The 17927-nt window shown below is 48.1% G+C and overlaps 3 protein-coding genes across 3 annotated transcripts in view; 1 reads left to right on the plus strand and 2 right to left on the minus strand.

Moving 5' to 3' along the window:
- LOC105818990 (sodium- and chloride-dependent GABA transporter 3-like) overlaps positions 1–3351 on the minus strand; it is a 53894-nt gene extending 50543 nt beyond the window's left edge. Inside the window, exon 1 of the mRNA XM_012655138.1 lies at positions 3253–3351. Coding sequence (XP_012510592.1) covers positions 3253–3351 — 99 coding nt within the window. The remainder of the gene's footprint in view (positions 1–3252) is intronic.
- A 3831-nt stretch (positions 3352–7182) lies between these two features.
- On the plus strand, positions 7183–8235 carry LOC105819018 (histone-lysine N-methyltransferase SUV39H2-like). The gene is made up of 2 exons (XM_012655176.1): positions 7183–7311; positions 7852–8235. The coding sequence occupies exons 1-2, from the start codon at positions 7183–7185 to the stop codon at positions 8233–8235; spliced, it is 513 nt and encodes a 170-aa protein (XP_012510630.1).
- Positions 8236–17583: 9348 nt separating this feature from the next.
- The window catches only part of LOC105818991 (sodium- and chloride-dependent GABA transporter 3-like), a 57898-nt gene continuing 57554 nt past the window's right edge, over positions 17584–17927 (minus strand). Inside the window, exon 7 of the mRNA XM_012655139.1 lies at positions 17584–17649. Coding sequence (XP_012510593.1) covers positions 17584–17649 — 66 coding nt within the window. The remainder of the gene's footprint in view (positions 17650–17927) is intronic.

The raw sequence follows: 17927 nt of genomic DNA on the forward strand, positions 1-17927 counted from the left end.
CAGGTGACGTCAGAAACCAAAACCAGCATTCAGTCTCTGATCAGAAAACCTAGGAGTTTTCTGGAATTCAGTTGCCTCTGCCTTGACATCATCTCAAGGTTAAAAATACTTCTGAACTCCTTTTATCACCATCTGCGATTTGTGGATTTTTCCCGAGCAGTTCTTTCTTTGTGTGTGTTTACCGGTTTATTACAAAGGGTATTACAAAGGTCACGGGTGAGGAGATGCACAGGGCAAGGTATGGGAGGAGGGGCGCGGAGGTTTCATGTCCTTCCGGCACACCACCCTCGAGAAATCTCCACAAACGCTCCTCTGAGCAGTTCGTCAGCCTCAAGTTCAGCTGCATTTCTCTTCTGGATGGGGTGGAACAATCCTCCAGGGGTTGAGAGAGAAAGGGGAGCAGGGTACAAGGAGGTTCAGGTGCATCCCTCCAGGTTCGCCTTGCACAATTTTATGGGTTTATTTTATCTCCTGTCTCTGAGGCATCTGCTAAAGAAGCCTGTGTCTGTTACTCAGTTTCCACATCTGTCTATCTTAGGGAACCCTTTCTTTCTTTCCCACATTCTGTCTTCTCCAGCTCTGTCACCTGTTTGGAGCTTTAAGCAATTATCAGGGTACCCACTGCCCCAGGCAGGAGCATAGTTCCGAGATGATGACCATCATCTACAACAAGCATTTAATGAACACCTATTATGTGCTAGGCAGTATGCAATCCACCATGGGAGAAGTAGTATTGAGCAAGATATTGTCCATGTTCTGGAAGGACTGGTTCCCTTGGGTGGTGATCAGGTGTAGCTTTGATTAACCCCCAAGGATATTAACCATACACTTGCTTAGAATGACATTCATGTGACCCCTTTACCCCATTTATTTATAGAGCCTTGAGAAATCTCAATGCACTGTCATCTATAACCGTGGAGACAAGCAGTTCCCCCTTTCAGATGATTCATAATATAAAAACATTCTCAAGACCACAGATAAATCATCTCTTCTCTCTGGGCCTCATTTCCCCCAAAGGACATTTTAAAGAATAATTCCTGGGCTTTTCCACCTTTTATTAATCAGACACATACAACTGCTAAGAGGAACTTCCTGTCAGCATGAAATAGCCCATGGGGCTGGGTCATAAGGGGGAAAAGAAAATCAAAGAAAGGGTTACGATAGTGAAAACACTGAAAACCAGGGATTTTACTCCATGCCATCATTTTATGGCTGGGGGAACTCGGGCACAAGGGAGCGACAGTGGCCACTCAAGGTTAGTGATGGAGCTGGGTCCCCGGTTCTGAGCCTGGGAGTTTGCTGCCAAGCAGCACTGCCTCCTGCAGGGGTGGGGGATGAAGGGCTGAGCTGGATATGACACTGGAGGCTGAGCTGTACCCACCTCGCCTCTACCCTTTGGAAAGTCACTAAGGCTCTAATCAAGGAGCCAGCCGGAGCTATGTTTGACTTCTCTGTGAACATCATGCAGGACTCGGCGCTTGCCCTGCAGGGCTTTCCAGCGCTTGGCTTGCGTATGAGAAGTGAGAGAAATGGAACACGAGATTCGCACACCAATGAGCTTTCCCAGAGAAGGACATCAAATGTCACAACCCCAGCCAACTAAGAGGTATCAAAGACCCATCATCTTGCTGCTCACAGGCAGAAGAAATCCCTGCTCCCTCACAAAGCTGCGCTGGGTCAGAAATCATCCAAACATGCTGCCTTTGCAAAGCACACTTCTTCCTAACCAGGAAGGCGTTGCAGGAGCCAGTCACAGCGTCCGAATGACAAGAGTCGCATGTGCCTCTCTGTAGCCCTTGCATTGCTCGGAGCTCTTTCATACACGGCAGTTTCACACTCTTCACAGCCGTTTGAGGTGCACAGGCCAGGGCTTATTAAGACAGAGGTCCAGAGAGGTTTTGCGACCTGCCCAAGGTCACAAAGCTAGTGAGTCAGGTCCTGAGTCCATGTCTGGTCTAACTTTTTCATTTAGCAGATAAGAAAAAGACTCAAAAGGTGACAGAAGTTTCAACCGGGGTTTCTATGTCCTGGTCCACTTCTCCACCAGCTGCGGCCTTGGGCGAGCCGTGTACTCTCTCTGGGACTTAGCTACTCATCCACAAGAGAGGAAAGTAGACCTAGATGTTGGCTCTAAAACTTGCTAAAACAGCAAACAAATAGCTTCATGGGGCTCTTGATGAATATAATTTTATTCCATGTATAAGAAGAAAATTTACTGCCAGAAAATAAAACTATGGGCATCACAAAATATGAAATCACCACCGCTGACATATGAGTTTATGAATAAAACTGAGCTGCTGAATCAAGCATGAACAACTCAGGGGTATTTCCCTTAATATTAATTTGCTACTTGAACATTTAATATGTCATGTCCAAGACTAGCAGATAAAGGGAAGCAAATACTGGGGGTTAAGAATATTTTTATGGGAGATACATAAAACATGTAATTATGACATATAACCAACATTTTAAAATCCATAGCCTGGATTATAATGAAGACAGAAAATTGTCCCAGATGCCAGAAATGAGAGAAGTCAAAACTGAAAGTGGATGTGGAGACATAGACCTAGAAACCCCATGGGGCCATCTGAGCAAATAGAGGCCCAAGAGTCTGGGGTTTAAATTCCTTCTCAAGGGTAGAGTTAATATTGCACGCTCTAGGCATGATGAAAAGCTACATGGGCTTACTGCAAAAAGCTAGGAGCCAGAAAAGGATGGTCCTATCATGAGCCAGAAGTTAAAAAACTCTACCCCTCAGCCCAGGACTCAACATGAGAGTGCCAGGCATGGGTACGGCCACGCGCTGCTCCTGCCACAGGGGCACCCGAGTTCAAAATACAACCTAAAAATTACCACCCCAGACTTCTATACCCAGCTACCCTACCAAGAGAGCGAGAGAGAGAGAGAGAGAGTGAGAGAGAGAGAGAAAGAGAGAAATGTCTTTTCAGAAATATATAGACTAAGGGAGCTTAGTTCCTCCAAGCCCTTGCTCAAAGAACTGCTAAAGGATGAACTTTAACAAGAAGAAAATTTAATCCTGTACAAAGAAATAGAAACCATAGGGAGCAAAGAACTTGGTAAAACCTCATGAAATCCAAGTATCGATTCTTAAAAAGTAATAAGGCAGAATCAAAAAGTACAGTACCGGGTGATGAGGGGAGCGTGGGGTTTGGCGGGAAATCTGTGTCCTAGGCTATTTCTTATCCAGAAAGAGGATGAAGCTAGTTACCAGCCACACTGCCTGAGTCGCACCCGCATCTCCTGTCTCCGCCACTCTCCTCCCAGCCCGGTGCCCCTGTGTGCACAGCCGTCGCAGCCTCCGGCAGCATCTCGCAGGTGAGCCTGAGCCATGGTCCCTTTTGCCAAGACAGCTGTGGCTGCAGTTCTGGTCCTGACTCTTCAGTGGGTGCCCTCGGAACTGTGCGGGAAAGAAGGAAGGGGACGGAAACCTACAGGGCTGGCAGTGTGCCTTCAGGGACCAGGGCGACTGCTCCACTTCCAGTACCTGGTGAGACAGGAGCTCCCCTTCCCACGGACTCTCCTGCTTCTTGGGCCTTTTGTCCTCTAAACCACTACGGTGCAGCAGAATTGTCTGCAACGACAGAAACGTTCTGTATTTGTGCTCTCCAATAGGGTGCCCACTAGCCACAGGTGGCTATTCAAGAGCCTGAAATTTGGCTATTGAAACTAACGAATTGAACTGTAAATTTTATTTAATTTCAATTAATTTCAATTTAAATAGTTAGACATGGCTGTGGCTACTGTACTGGACTATGTAGTTCTACCGGGGGGAAATCCCCAAAGGGATCAACTCCACTCCCTTTGCGGGAAGTGCTGGTGGCATCCTCTGCCCCCCTCTCCCCTGGAGTGGGAGCAAGGGCCCCAGAGCCTCTGCCTCCTCTGATCATAGCCCTCGCTGGTTGTCTGACAGGCCCCTTAGACCAGTGCTCCTCAAATTTTCGTGCACATAGAACCACGGGGCGCGGGTGTTGCTAAAACGCAGGTTCTGACGGAGCAGGCTTGGTGTGGGGCCCAAGAGTCTGCCCTGAGTTCAGCGTGTCTGGCAAGCTCCCAAATAAGGCTGGTGCCACTGGCCTGGAGACACTTTGAGCAGTAAGATTTTACTGAAAGAAGCTCATCTGAAGAGTCTACAGAATATACGATTCCAACTATATGGCATTTTGGGAAAGGGAAAAGTATCAGGACAAAGTGCAGGGGTTCGGGGCAGGGAGGGATGAAGGGTGGCACTATGACACTGCAGTGTCGTGATACGCTGTCAAACCCACAGAACGTGACCACCAAGAGCGAACCTGCAGTCCACTACGGACTTCGGTCCGTACTAAGGCATCAGTCCTGGCCCCTTGCCAGTAACCGGTGCGCCGCCCTGACGCAGGATGTTCGTAACAGGGCAGCCGGGGTCAGAAGGAAGTGCGAGGGGTGTGTGGGAACTATGTACTTTCTGCTCAATTTCTCTGTAAACCTAAAACAGCTCAAAAAATAAAATCTATTACTCTAAAAAACCCCACTTAATCCACAAAATTTTATGTATAATTTGGGGTATGCGGGGGCTAAAGACCCTCCTCATCTGAAAACTCCTATCCTAGAAAACAGGAACTGCGTCGTACTCATCCTCCCACCCAACCCCTACCCACCCCTGTGGGGCCCGCGAATGTCTAGCAGGGATGGACGATGGGCACATTTCTGTTGCTCCACTTACGAAGCAAAGGCTGGTGCCACGCCTGGCACGGAGCACGTGCTCAGCACACATTTGCTGGATGAGCAGGCGCGAGGCAGGAATTCTAACAAAGCAGCCTGAGAATCCCTGAGAAAGGCGCCAGCGGCTCCTCCCTGGTGCTGGTGCAGCGGGGGCCCTACTCTCCACGGCTCTCACCAGCCCTCGCTGTGGTGACTCGTGGTGTCATCTCTCTCCTCTGCGAGACTGCAAAGTCCTCAAGGGCAAAAACACCACCAATCCATCCCTGGTACTCTCGCCACATGGCAAGGCCTGGTATACAATAGGCACCTCTTGAATGTTTGCTGGCATCTCTTTGAAGTGACCCTGCTGTCTCTTCCCTCCATGGAGCCTGCTGAGCTTCTGAAGGCAGCCAGACAAACTCCCACAACAGCACCAGTCCCAGCCATGGTGCCCACACACCTTGAACGTCACAGCTGGTGGGCTGCTTCTCAGACCCCCACAACACCGCAAAGCCTCCACCATCCTCGGCAGACACATTTCTTCCTTGCTATACTCCCCCAGTCTTAAGGTCATTTGACATGTGCCTCCACTCCTTCTCTCTTTATCTCCAAACTTACTCTGCTGTCTCACTCTTTCTATGCAACTGGAGAAGCTTAGACATGCTGTTTCACCTAACCCTTTGCTGAGTCTCTCTCTTGTCTGAGTAATCATCTGACATTATAGCTCTCTTCATGCTAATTAAATCTCTTGCTCAAAAACATTCAACAGCTCCCTACAGATCACTGAATGAAGTCTAGTCTTTGGCTTGGCAGCCAAGGTTCCTTATGAAGAGGCTTCGGCCTGCTGTCTTAGCTTTATTTCTCATGATTCTCTGTCACAAAACTATCCTGGAGCCACAATGAACTACTGACCCCTTTCCTGCACATATGTATGTATACTTTCCTACTCTGATCTTTGCTTATTTCCAAACAGACATCAGGGATAAAATCAAAGACTACCTGTTTCATAAAGTCTTCTCCAAGGCATGCAACTGGAATTAATTTTGTTCTCCTCTGACTGTACTCCTTTATCTAAACCACCATATGGCATCCGCTCATCCATCTGTCCATCTGCCCATCCATCATCCATCCATCCATCCATCCATTCATCCATCCTTCCACCCATCATCCATCCATCCAGCCATCATCCAAGCATCCATGCATCCATCTGTCCATCCATTCATCCAGTATTGACTGGGAGTCTGCCACGCACTAGGCTCTGTACCAGGTGGCTAAGGAGCTCATGTTGACAAGACAGACAAGTTCTTTGCTCACATGGAGCTGACATTCTAAGCGGGGAGACTAACAGTGAATATGTCAGCAAATAAACAAGAGCTTACATCAGATAGCCATCAGGCCTGTGAATCAAATAAAACAGGGGCTACATTAAAGTCATGGATTTAGAAGAAGATTTTTGAGCTCAGACGGTCGGAGGTGACCCAATTTTGGAATTGAGAACTGCAGGGTGACAGAGAGCCAGCCATGGGAATGACCGAGGAAAGAAAGGTCCAGGCAGAAGTCAGGCCCTGTGGTAGGAACAAGCCTGGAATGCCCGAGGCCATGTGGGACAGGGATGGGAACCAGGCCACGGAGGGCTCCTCAGCCCTAGCCATGGGGCGCAGTCTGGATTTGATTCCTAAAGCACGGGAAGCAGCTGGGGGTGGGGAGAGGGGTCAGACCTCTGCTTCTGGTCCTGGCACAGTAACTGGGCTGAGACTAACTCTCCTGCCATAGCAACGATCAAAGCAGACAAAGCCTAGGAGACAGCTGTTTCGGACAGTAGATAACGTGCAGGGCAAGACTGCTCTCCCTGGGCGATGGGAAATCTCTGAGGACATTCACCAGCCCGCTGCCTGGAGACAGCTTCCTGAGTGTGGCGCAGAGAGCTGGAGTCCCAGCAGAGCAGCAGTGCCACTGAGCCCAGGAGGCAGCGCCAGAGTGGGGGGCAGCTGAGACAGCTGGGATCTACAGCAGGGGCACCTGATGGGGAGCTGTGCTTATAGGGGGCCCCAGAAGTCCACTTGGAGGCCCTCTGTAAGGCTGTGGCTGAGGGCTAGGCTATAAATGTCCAGGGAGAGACCACCCAAGGCTCCCCAGAGAGCGCTGCTATGGGGCTCAGAGTGGACCAGAGACACTGGGGTCCAGACACTGCTGGGTGAAGAGCAAGGCCAGGGCATGGGGGCCCCCACTCTGACAGAGTGGAGAGAGCTGGTCACCTTAGGAGCATGAACCACAAGTAGGGTTTCTTAATCTCGGCACCACAGACATTTGGGGCCTGACAATTCTTCATTGTGGGGGCTGCCCTGTGCTTGTAGAATGTTTAGCAGCATCCCTGGCCTCAACTCACTAGACGCCAGTAGCATCCCCCCATCCTGACGATCAAAAAATGTTTCCAGGAATGAAAGCTCCTCAAGATGGTGGTGGCCGGGGCTGAGACGCGAGGCGGATATGGAATATTATCTTGTAAAATGGAAAGGATGGCCAGATTCTACAAATACTTGGGAACCTTTACAAAATCTCAAGTGCCCATTACTGCTTCAGCAATTCTCTAATGACAAGCATAATTATTTATCTCAGGTAAAGCAAGGCAAAGCAATAACTCCAAAAAACAATAACAAAACTCTGAAACCTGCAGTTGCTGAGTACATTGTGAAGAAGGCTAAACAAAGGATAGCTCTGCAGCGATGGCAGGATGAACTCAACAGAAGAAAGAATCATAAAGGAATGATATTTGTTGAAAATACTGTTGACTTAGAGGGCCCACCTTTAGACTTCTACTACATTAATGAATATAAACCGGCTCCTGGAATCAGCTTAGTTAACGAAGCTACATGTGGTTGTTCATGCATGGATTGCTTCTTTGACAAATGTTGTCCTGTTGAAGCTGGAGTTCTTTTGGCTTATAACAAAAACCAACAAATTAAAATCCCGCCCAGTACCCCCATCTATGAATGCAACTCAAGGTGTCAATGTGGACCTAATTGTCCCAATAGGATTGTACAAAAAGGCACACAATATTCACTTTGCATCTTTCGAACTAGCAATGGCCGTGGCTGGGGTGTAAAAACCCTTGTGAAGATTAAAAGAATGAGTTTTGTCATGGAATACGTTGGAGAGGTAATCACAAGTGAAGAAGCTGAAAGACGGGGACAGTTATATGACAACAAAGGAATCACATATCTCTTTGATCTGGACTATGAATCTGACGAATTCACAATGGATGCAGCTCGATATGGAAATGTGTCTCATTTTGTGAATCATAGTTGTGACCCAAATCTTCAGGTGTTCAATGTTTTCATTGATAACCTCGATACTCGTCTTCCCCGAATAGCATTGTTTTCCACGAGAACCATAAATGCTGGAGAAGAGCTAACTTTTGATTATCAAACGAAAGGTTCTGGAGATATATCTTCAGATTCTATTGACCACAGCCCAGCCAAAAAGAGGGTCAGAACTGTATGTAAATGTGGAGCTGTGACTTGCAGAGGTTACCTCAACTGAATTTTCAGGAAATAGAGCTGATGAAAATTGTAGTTTTTCTGATGTTAACATTTTTAAAAAATGAATATCTGGGACTCTTTTTTTCATATCAGCAAGATTATACCTTTGTTAATTTATAATTCATATTTCAACACATTTGCCAAATGTATTACTGATGCTTCTAAAGAGAGTGCCACTGGGCCACATAGACTGACTTGAAGTCTGTGTATGTAGTGCTTAGAGACCAAACATGGAAGGCAAACTATTTACAGGTCAGCATATGCATATGTAAGAAGTCCACGTGAATAGAAAAATGCTTTCTTCAGTATTTGAAAAGTGTTAAACTAATAATGTAACAGTTGCTGAGATCAGAAATTCGACTTACCATACATACACCCCAAATTCGGAGAAATAGAGTTAATTCAGTTTGGGCACACGTGCAAGGTCTGTTTTTGTTATTACATTGTCATTCTTGTTTAATGCTCACTGTACTTATATTTGAGACAAATAGGTGATACTGAATTTTATACTCTGTTTTCTACTTTTTCATTAAAACATGGGCATCTTAATGATATAGAAATTTAAGGTTTAAAATTCAATGTAAAAAAATTTCAGCTTGATTTCATATTCTGAAGCAATTTGGACCATTTTGAGGGGTGTATGGCTGAACTTGTAATCCTTAAAGATTTTTTAATCCTATAGAAGAAAAATCTCCTAAAAGTCTGGAATGTCTGACCATTATGCTGGGCAGGACAGTAGGCCCAGGAGGGTTTGGGGGAGGACCAGGCAGAGGAAATGGAGCATTTTAAGGGCACTTCCTAATACCATGAATTAGGAGATCCGTGTTGAGTACCTGTGGTCTAAACAGTAAAACAAGATACCTGGGGAGAGCAGCTGTACCCAATGATAATGTAATGTGCAGTAACAGTACACCTGTTCAATTTCAGGCAGTTTTAACGTTTCCTTTCCACCAAATTATTTTTGTATTTCCTGAAGGCTTTTCTTAAAAATTAATCTATATTTGGAATTGATACTTGTTTTATACATGAATTTTTTAAATGTGATAAAGCTAAACTTGGCCAAAGCGTGTGCCTGAATTATGAGACCTTTTATTAGTTGACCTATGAAGACCGAATATATTAGTTTTTTGGGTTGTGTTTTTTTGTTTTTTGGGTTCTTTTGCTAAGGAGCTCATGTTGACAAGACAGACAAGTTCTTTGCTCACATGGAGCTGACATTCTAAGCGGGGAGACTAACAGTGAATATGTCAGCAAATATGTGAAGGTAAACGCAGCACGTAAATCTAGCTTTCAGTATTCCTAATTAAGTTCTACCTAAGCTCACTGCTCTAGGCTTTAATGGCCTAAAATAAGCTGAGGTAAAAGTTGAACTGACTTCAAGAATGTGGCACTTCAAATCTTCTTAATCCTTAGCCTCTTTTTTGGGAGGCTTTTTTATCCTTTATTTTTATCCTTTATTATTCATTATCTTGCCATCACATGACTTTGCTCTTTCATAATATAGGATAAATTGTTTACATGTCTGGAGCCTTACAGTATATCTGCTAACCAAAATTTGCAGAATGTATTAAGGAAAAATACACTTTTTAAATGGCATTTCTTGTGTTTTCTTTATGAAAAATTAGTCTCAGCGTGTCAGTGGTGAGAAAGGGTCACAGGTTTATGTGTCGCCCCAGTGGCCAAGCTTGCTTTGAAATATGATTGTCGTGGGTTTAAAGATGTAATTTTTTAAAGTCAGTGTTTTACTGTCTAGTTATTTGATCTTCTTGACTTTTTGTGTTAAAAATAATGTAAAACTGGAGGGCAAAGGGAAAAAGACTATTTTCAGTAAAAAAAAAAAAAAAAAAATGTTTCCAGACATTGCCAAACATCTCCTGGGAGGCAAAATTTCCTCAGTTGAGATCCACTGCTCCAGACTGAGACTACTCTACACCCATCCTGATAAAGCCTAAAGCCAGGCTCCCACAAGACTTACAGGAGAGACAGAGCTTGGACCAAGTCCTACTGAGCTAAGTTAGAGGGGCTTGGGAAACGGCTTGGGATTTCCACAGATCTGCACTGAGAAAACTTAAAGTTGAACCTACACAAGTTTAAGGTGGTCACCCAGTGATTAAGCTACCTATTTGAAAATACTTTAAAGTAACTACTACAAATATTTTCATAGAATTAAAGGAAAATACATTCAAACAACAATGCCAGGAGGTTGCAAAATCCAGGATCCCTTTTAAAAAGCTCCCTGGTCTACTGTGTGAGGAAGAGGAGGCAGGAAGCTCACGTTGGAGGCTATTCTATTAGCTCAGAGGAGGCTGACTTGTGCCTCAGTTGTTCAGGCTACACTTAACTTAGTATGTTCAATCCCGGTGGACACTCTCAAAGTGGGGCACTGACAAGTTAAAGCAGATACATCAAGAAACAATAAGCAAATGAATGAATGAATGAATGAATGTTTCAACATTGGGAAACAACTGAGTAGACAGTTGTCCCAAAGTGGAGATGAGGGGCCTCCCTGTTGCATGAGGGCCCAACTGGAGGCTGACCAGGTCATCGCAGAGGGAATTCCTGCTGGGTGGAGATGACACCTGCCCAGGGCTAGGATTCTAAGATTCTTGCAAAGTAGTCACATAACACTGGGATGCTCAAAGACTCTAGAGCCAGGACTGCCAGCCACGCCTAGGCAGAGACAGAGAGAGATAGGAAAATCAGATACAACAGAGTTTCAGCATCGCATCTTATACTTGGCAGCCAAGCCGGACTCACCTGAGATCAAATGCTAGCTGTGTAAGCCTTAGCCCCTCAGAACCTCAGACCCCTCATTTATAAAACCTTTAAGACAGGTTTGAAAATTCTCATGACCCATAAGATAGGACATATATAAGGACCTGTACACAGTTTTGATCCCATAGGCGGGCAACTCGCAAGGAATTTCAAGGAGCCATGAAAAGAACAAACATCCACTACTTTTCTTTGAGTGTGTGTGGTGTTAGATCAGAAATGCGTCTCTAACGCCTGAGGAATTTACCCTCAGACTGGAAGTAGTACAGCTGCCAGGTCAGTTCCAACCCCAGCACTGCCCTTCATCATTGTCATGGACTTAATTACGTGTCTCTCCCAAGAGACTGTCCTCTCCTTGTCACACACCATGTGCGACAATCTGATCTGACACCCCCAGTGCCTGGAATTGAGTGGACAACAAACCAGCGCTGGTGGAACAGCGACCCTAACACAGAGTCAAGCACTCTGGAAAAAGACCGTGGGAGATTTTCAGTCCCAAAGCGTGTCCTTCACATCAGTGAGGTTTGCAATGTTTTCTAGAACGTATTTAATGTCTCTAATTCGCTGTCAATATGGCCGTTTTGGTTTGAAAGTCCAGCGGCCAGAAAGCCCGTTTTTCTTTGGGTTCTTGTTTAGCGTCAGAGTACACTGCCCCCACGTGGCAGCAACTGCTCCCTAACATCCCTGAGGGCCAGCAGGCGGGGTCTCAAACCAGGGTCTTGTTTTCCCTGGTTTGTCGTGCTGTGGGGTAGACAGGCGACGGGGTCTGGGCTCTGAGGTGCTCTCCCCGTGTGGGCGTCCTCCATGCCAACCCCAGGGGTCGACACCTCAGCCTCAGGCACCAGGTCCCTCCACAGAAGAGGCTGCTTCGGGGAACGGGTGCGCCAGTGCCCTGGGAAAGCACACCCCGCCCTCCGGATCTGTGCAGGCCTTTCTGTTCTTGCCCTGAAAACACGCACCGAAACACAACGAAGAGTGAGAGTGGCAGGACTCTGGGGCGGGGACAGTGGATCCCCCACAAGACCCCCTGAGCTCCCCAAAGACTCAAAAGACAGAAGATAAAAATTTGAGGGGAAAAAATGGAGTGGAAGCACTTCACGCTTCAGAGAGAACACGGGGCCGACCGAGAAGACAAATAGGTGTTTAGAAAGCTGTGACAGCCCACGGAATGCAAATCGCGGGACAAGGCGGCGAGCTGCTGCGTCGCTTCGAGTTCTTGACGAGAAACTTAATTGGCTGGACCCACAATAAAGTCACTCGGTTCCAAGCTCAAAGCCTCCCCCGTGGGCTGCGGGGCCCAGACTTGTCCTGCCCACAGCTGGGGAGCCCCGGAGCCTCCTGGAGCCCTACTATGTGCCAGGCCCTGGGCCCGGTGCCAGAAATGAGGACGAGAAGCGCTTTGGCATTCGAGCGCACACGCGCCTCACTGCGCACGGTGCCACAGATGCTCCTGCCTGCAACGGACAGGCAAGAAGCCGAGCCAGAGCAGTAACGGGGCAGGCTGAAGGCCACCCAGCTGGTCAGTGGCACAGAGTGACCCACATTTCCTGCCGTCGGTGCCAGATTCCTCTAACCAAAAATTCCTCTTTCTGAAGTGCATGCCCGTGATTGCAGCGTGTGTTACACCACCGTGTCCAAGAGTGACACAGGCTCTGCTAGAAATTGTTCTTCTTTCCTTCTTCCCTTCTTCCCTTTGTTCATTTACTCATTCCTTCCTTCAATTCATTCAAAAAATATTTAGTGAATACCACCTGTGTTGCAGGTACTGTTCCAGGGGCTGGAGATTTAACAGTGAATGTAGCAGATAAACTCTCCGCCCTCATGGAGTGTGCGCTCTAGCAGGTGGAAAATGGTACAAATGGATGGCGTTGGAGATGTTGAAAAGTGCCTCAAAGACAAGAAAGCCAGAAGCATGGACAAGATGTGCCAGAAATGAAGCGGGGACAATTTTAAATAAGGTAGTCAGGGAGCCCTCACTGGGACTACACTGGTCAGTGTGCACCCTGTTAGACTTTTAAAACAGTATTCACAATTATCCCTCTTGACCTGTGAAGAAGGTCGCCACTTCACAGACCAGGAAATGAAATGCTCCAAGGCTCCAAAGAGAGTGGCAACAACTTGCTTTGCCATCTGAGCTCTCTTTACACCACATCTGGAGTTTCTGGGGCATTACTGGCTGGGGAGGGGGAAGAGGGGTCGCTGTGAATGTGCCCACGGCCGCCCCGCTCAACCCTTAGTCAGCCTTCCTGCAGAATCCAGGCTTCCCGAGCCCAGAGGGGACAGGAGGACTCCTCACAGGGAGCCTGCCCTTGTCTAAGGCCCCGGGAGCTGGGGTCCAGAGCTTTGCACCAGTCAGATGCCCCGTGTCCCTTTAGAAATGTAAACGACACAGCAAATAGGCATGTCTGAGCCCCTCGTAATCCTTAGGGAAGGGGCGCTGGGGACCAGTGCGGGCTTGATGGAGACGCTGAATCGTGGAGAGGCCATGATGTGGAGAAGAGCCTCCTGTGGGCGGGGGAGGGCGCCCTGGGGACTCCCTTCCCCACCCCGCTGACCTGTACCTGTCCCACCCCTCCAGGCCAGGCCCCACACGTTTGCAGAGAAGTAAGCTCTACTGACAACGTGCAGTCCCCACAGCTGTCACAGAGCACCAGGGCGGCTGGCCCTTCAGGATGCAGGAGGAACAAGGTGACTTTGGGGTTCTGTCCAATGCCAGGTGCAGCAGCTGTCGGCCCTCCCCTGATGTCCCACCAGAGCCTCCCAGTAAGCTCCTGGTAAGGCAAGAGAGGGAAGCTGATGTAATGCATGCAGTCACTTTAAATCCCCTCCAACGTATAAAAGTCACGAGCCATTCGCAGGCTCTGGCGCTCGATTACCAATAACCAGCTGCCGCCCCTTCTCGAAAGACCATCAGAACAGATGAGAAGCTCTGATCTTGCCCAATCCCACTTTCCTCTTCATCTAGGGTAGGAAACCCAGGTGAGGAGAGGTGAGACTCTGCCCTCTCCCACCAGGCTGGGGGCTCCTTGAGGACAGGAGGGTCTCATTCGTTCTACATAACCTACATGCCTGCACTTGGCACGTGCAGGCATGCAATGAATACTAGTGGAATAAATTAAGGGACAGCTTTGCTGGGTTCTGGCGATAGCTCAGTAACACATGACTGTCATAATCCCCGCCCTCCTGGAGCCCAGAGGAGGAGGGACTCCCTGTCAAGTGCTTGTTTCCTCCCCTGCTGGGCCTCGGTCTATCTGAGCCCACCCCCAGCCCCCAGGGACTGGATGGAGCAGCCCTGAGGACCAATGAAGCTCAGAGGCTGGAAACCTGAACCTGTCCTGGAGCCCACCCTAAGGCCCAGCCCTCTGGCCCTCCTGCTCTCTTCCCCTCTAATCATCTCTCCTTCCTCTTTCTACCCGCAGGAGAGAGTCTGGTGTTACAGAACCACCTCTTTAGTTTCCTACAGCTGCGGGAGGTCTGAGGACTGCAACTTCTGGATTATCCCAAAGAAACAAGGGTGCCCACACTCCCAGGGTAGCCAAACAACCAGGTGCAGTGACACTTTCCAGGAACTTTTCTTTGTGGTGCAATTTGAAGTGCAAATGGGAAACCAAGTCAGGATCATTTCTAGGAAAAAAACAATTTGGACTTGCTAAAAGGAAAACACTACCAAGAAATACAAGACTGAATCTTTCACTGACCTCCTGGTGAGAGACCTCCAGATGACTGGTCTCCTAGTGCACTCTCGCCAACTCTGAGAGCTGGGCCTCGATTGTCTCCAGGGCAACCATGTGGCTACCTGAAGCCCTAACACTACCTGGGACGTTCCTCTAGCTCCGCAGCTCTGTGCCCCAAGTGTTAGCCAGCTACCTCCACCTGCACTATTTTTGCCACATCCAGTTTGTTCTAATATTTATTTAATATATGCCTTTAGATTAGCCTCACTTTAAAATATATATATGATATATACGAGCATATGTATGTATGTACAGGTTGAGTAGCCCTAATCCAAAAATCCGAAATCTAAAATGTTCCAATGAGCATTTCCTTTGAGTGTCATGTCAGCACTTAAAAAGTTTCTGATTTTAGAGCATTTTGGATATTAGGATCAGGGATACTAAACATGTATATATGCATGTGTGTGTATGAGAATATACACAGCCTCATTCTAGCAATAATAAAAACTAAGCCACGGCTTCTTCCTGGGGTGAAGTGTTCCCAAATGGGGACAGTTGGAATTGGGCCGTGCTGGGCTTCTTCCCACAACACACCCCACACACCCCAGCTTCCCCCAAACACCATCTTACATGGAGTTTTGTTTTCCTTTCCCTCTTGGATTCACTATCCTTCACTCTGCCCCAGAGAATCAGCAGTTGCTTCGTGGGGACAAACACACACACACATGCACACACACACACTTTCCTGGCCAGCACTGACAGAGAATCAAAACTACATTACAGTTCACAGATCTGGTGATCTGGAGGTTAGTTTCTTTTTGTTAAAGAAACAGAACCTTTTCTTCAAAAATCAAAATAGATCTGGCTCTTATAGACAGTCAACATTGAGCACCTGCTATGTACCAGGCACTGAGCTCGCCAGGGCCTTGGGACACACGGTGAGCAAGGCAGACACAGACCCTGCCCCCAAGCTGCCTTCTTAGCCAGGGCCCCTGTGGCACCATGTGAAAGCAGTAGCCCTCTCCCCTCCAGCCTCCCTCCCACTGCCAGCCTTTGTCTCCATGGTACTGGTCACCATCTAATGGATTCTATAGTTGACTTTTAAATTTTTTATTGCCTTCCTCCCTGACTACAATATAAACTCCACAGGGCAGAGATCACTGTTGTGTGACTGCTATGTCCTCAGTACCTACAATAATCTCTGATGCAGAGTAGGAACTCAGAAAATATCTGTCAGACAAACAAACGGACATTGTCAAAATCAAAATCATACATACAACACACATATATACAATTACATAAACATTTCACTATAAACATGCTAAGTGCTTTGGAAAACAAGCATGGGGTGCGGGGTGGAGCCTGGCAGCAGCTGGGACAGGTTTGCCTGAGGAAGTGACATTCAAGCTGAGTCCTAAAGGATGAGTGGGTGTTAGTCAGCAGAGGTGGGGAACGAGGGTCTAGGGGAGAAAGACGGAGAGTCCCCCACAGAGAAACGGTCTGTGCGAGGCCCTGGGCAGAAAGGACGCGTCTATTTGAGAGCCAGAAAGGAGGCCGATACCAGGAATGAACTGAAACGGGGGAAGAGAGGTAGGGGCACAGCAAGGCAGCTCACAGAGGACCATGGGGACCCCACCATCTGACTCTTTTTCCAGAGACCACGGGAACTCCAAAAGGCATTTAAGCTAGAAGGTGACAATCGGATTTGCATTTCCAAAAGATCCCTCTGCTGCTGGGTGGGGTGGCCTGGAGGACCCGTTTCGGGAAGACCCCTTAGGAGGCTACTACAGTTTTCAAGTGGAAGACGGTGGTGCGGGAACCAGGCTAGTGGCAGCAGAGGCGGAGCGGGGGCAGGTGGGGGCGCAGCCCGCAGCCACTGCTCGGGTGCCCCTGAGGGTGCTCCAGTGCAGGGGTCAGCAAACTTTTCTAGAAAGGGCCAAACGGTACATTTTCGAGGGTTTGCAGGTCTGCAGGAAAGAATTAACAGAGCGTGTTTGTGTTGCTCAGTAGCAGGGCTCACTTGCGGGGTGGGCTCTTGACTGGTGTCTGGGAACTTGGCTTTTAAGATGTTTCCTGTGGCACTAAGTGATACGGTTGTTTTGTGCGCCTGGGACGTTGGATTTCACGCAGGCTGCCTGCCTAGACCATTTGCACAACAATGTGATTTATGCGGAATAGCTGCTTTTCCTCTGAGAGTCTGGAATTCCAAGGCTCGTGATTGATCATGCAGGCAGAGAGCGCCTGTGCAGTCAATAAGGCACCTGCATGACAAACCCGGGCCCTGAGTCACGGGAAGGCTGCTCTGGGCTGAACAGGTGTGCACGTGCTGCCACATTGCAACGCTGGAGGAAAGAGCATGTCCTGTGTGTCCCCTCCCTGCAGGAGGGGAGAACACGAGAAGCCTGTGCGTGGATTTCCTGCGGACCCTGGCTGGCTCATGGGGCTCTTTCTCTTGCTGGTGAAGCAAATAGATCATACCCCTGAGCGTAACTGCCTCTGAGTCCTTCTAGTGACGCACCGAATGTGTGGTGGTCTCAGGAACCCCAACACAGCGGTTCATGTGGTTTCCGTCTCAACTACTCAACTCTGCCTTTGCAGCACTAAAGCAGCCACAGACAACATGTAAACACATAACGTGGCTATGTTCCAATGAAACTTTATAAGAACAAGTAAGGGCTGGATTTGGCCTGAAGGTGGTAGTTTGCCAACCCATGCTCATGGAAAACCCAGGGCTCTCCAAATCCACTTTGAAAACCACTGACTGAATTCAACCCTGTCATGTCATCAGTGGAGAAACTGAGGCCCAGGAGGGAGAAGAGAGAAGGAACTTGTCCAAGGTCACTCAGGATCAGTGGGAGAACCAGGGAAGTCCACGTCCCAACAACAGCCCAATGCGCTCTCCACTAAGCCACTAAGTGGCTGCTCCGTGGACCAGCCTTGCAGCTGAGCACTGGCCTGGTAGCCAGGGCCTAAAAGGAAACGGGATGATTGGGGCAGAAGATCTGAATGGGGAACTGTCTGGCCTCACCTTGGGGTGTGTGTGTGTGTGTGTATGTGTGTGTGTGTGTGTGTGTGTGTGTGTGTGTGTATTTGTGGGCTCTGAGGTCGTAGGTGCCAACCAGATTTCCCCAAACTTTTTCCATCATCGGAATCTCCCCTGAAACTTCTTGATGATACTTACACCAGGGGCCATCTCAGTCCCACTGAAACTGACCCTCCAGGAAGGGGACCTGGCATCTGCATTTGT

Source organism: Propithecus coquereli, unplaced genomic scaffold, assembly GCF_000956105.1.
Source record: "Propithecus coquereli isolate 6110/MARCELLA unplaced genomic scaffold, Pcoq_1.0 Scaffold461, whole genome shotgun sequence".
In the NCBI taxonomy this organism is placed as follows: Eukaryota; Metazoa; Chordata; class Mammalia; order Primates; family Indriidae; genus Propithecus; species Propithecus coquereli.

What these genes read in the sequence shown, in the direction of transcription:
- LOC105819018 (XM_012655176.1), top strand. Translation starts at nt 7,183, where the DNA reads ATGGAATATTATCTTGTAAAATGGAAAGGATGGCCAGATTCTACAAAT. An exon ending in AGCATAATTATTTATCTCAG is followed by an intron (nt 7,312 to 7,851) that starts GTAAAGCAAGGC and finishes TACGTTGGAGAG; the next exon opens with GTAATCACAAGTGAAGAAGC.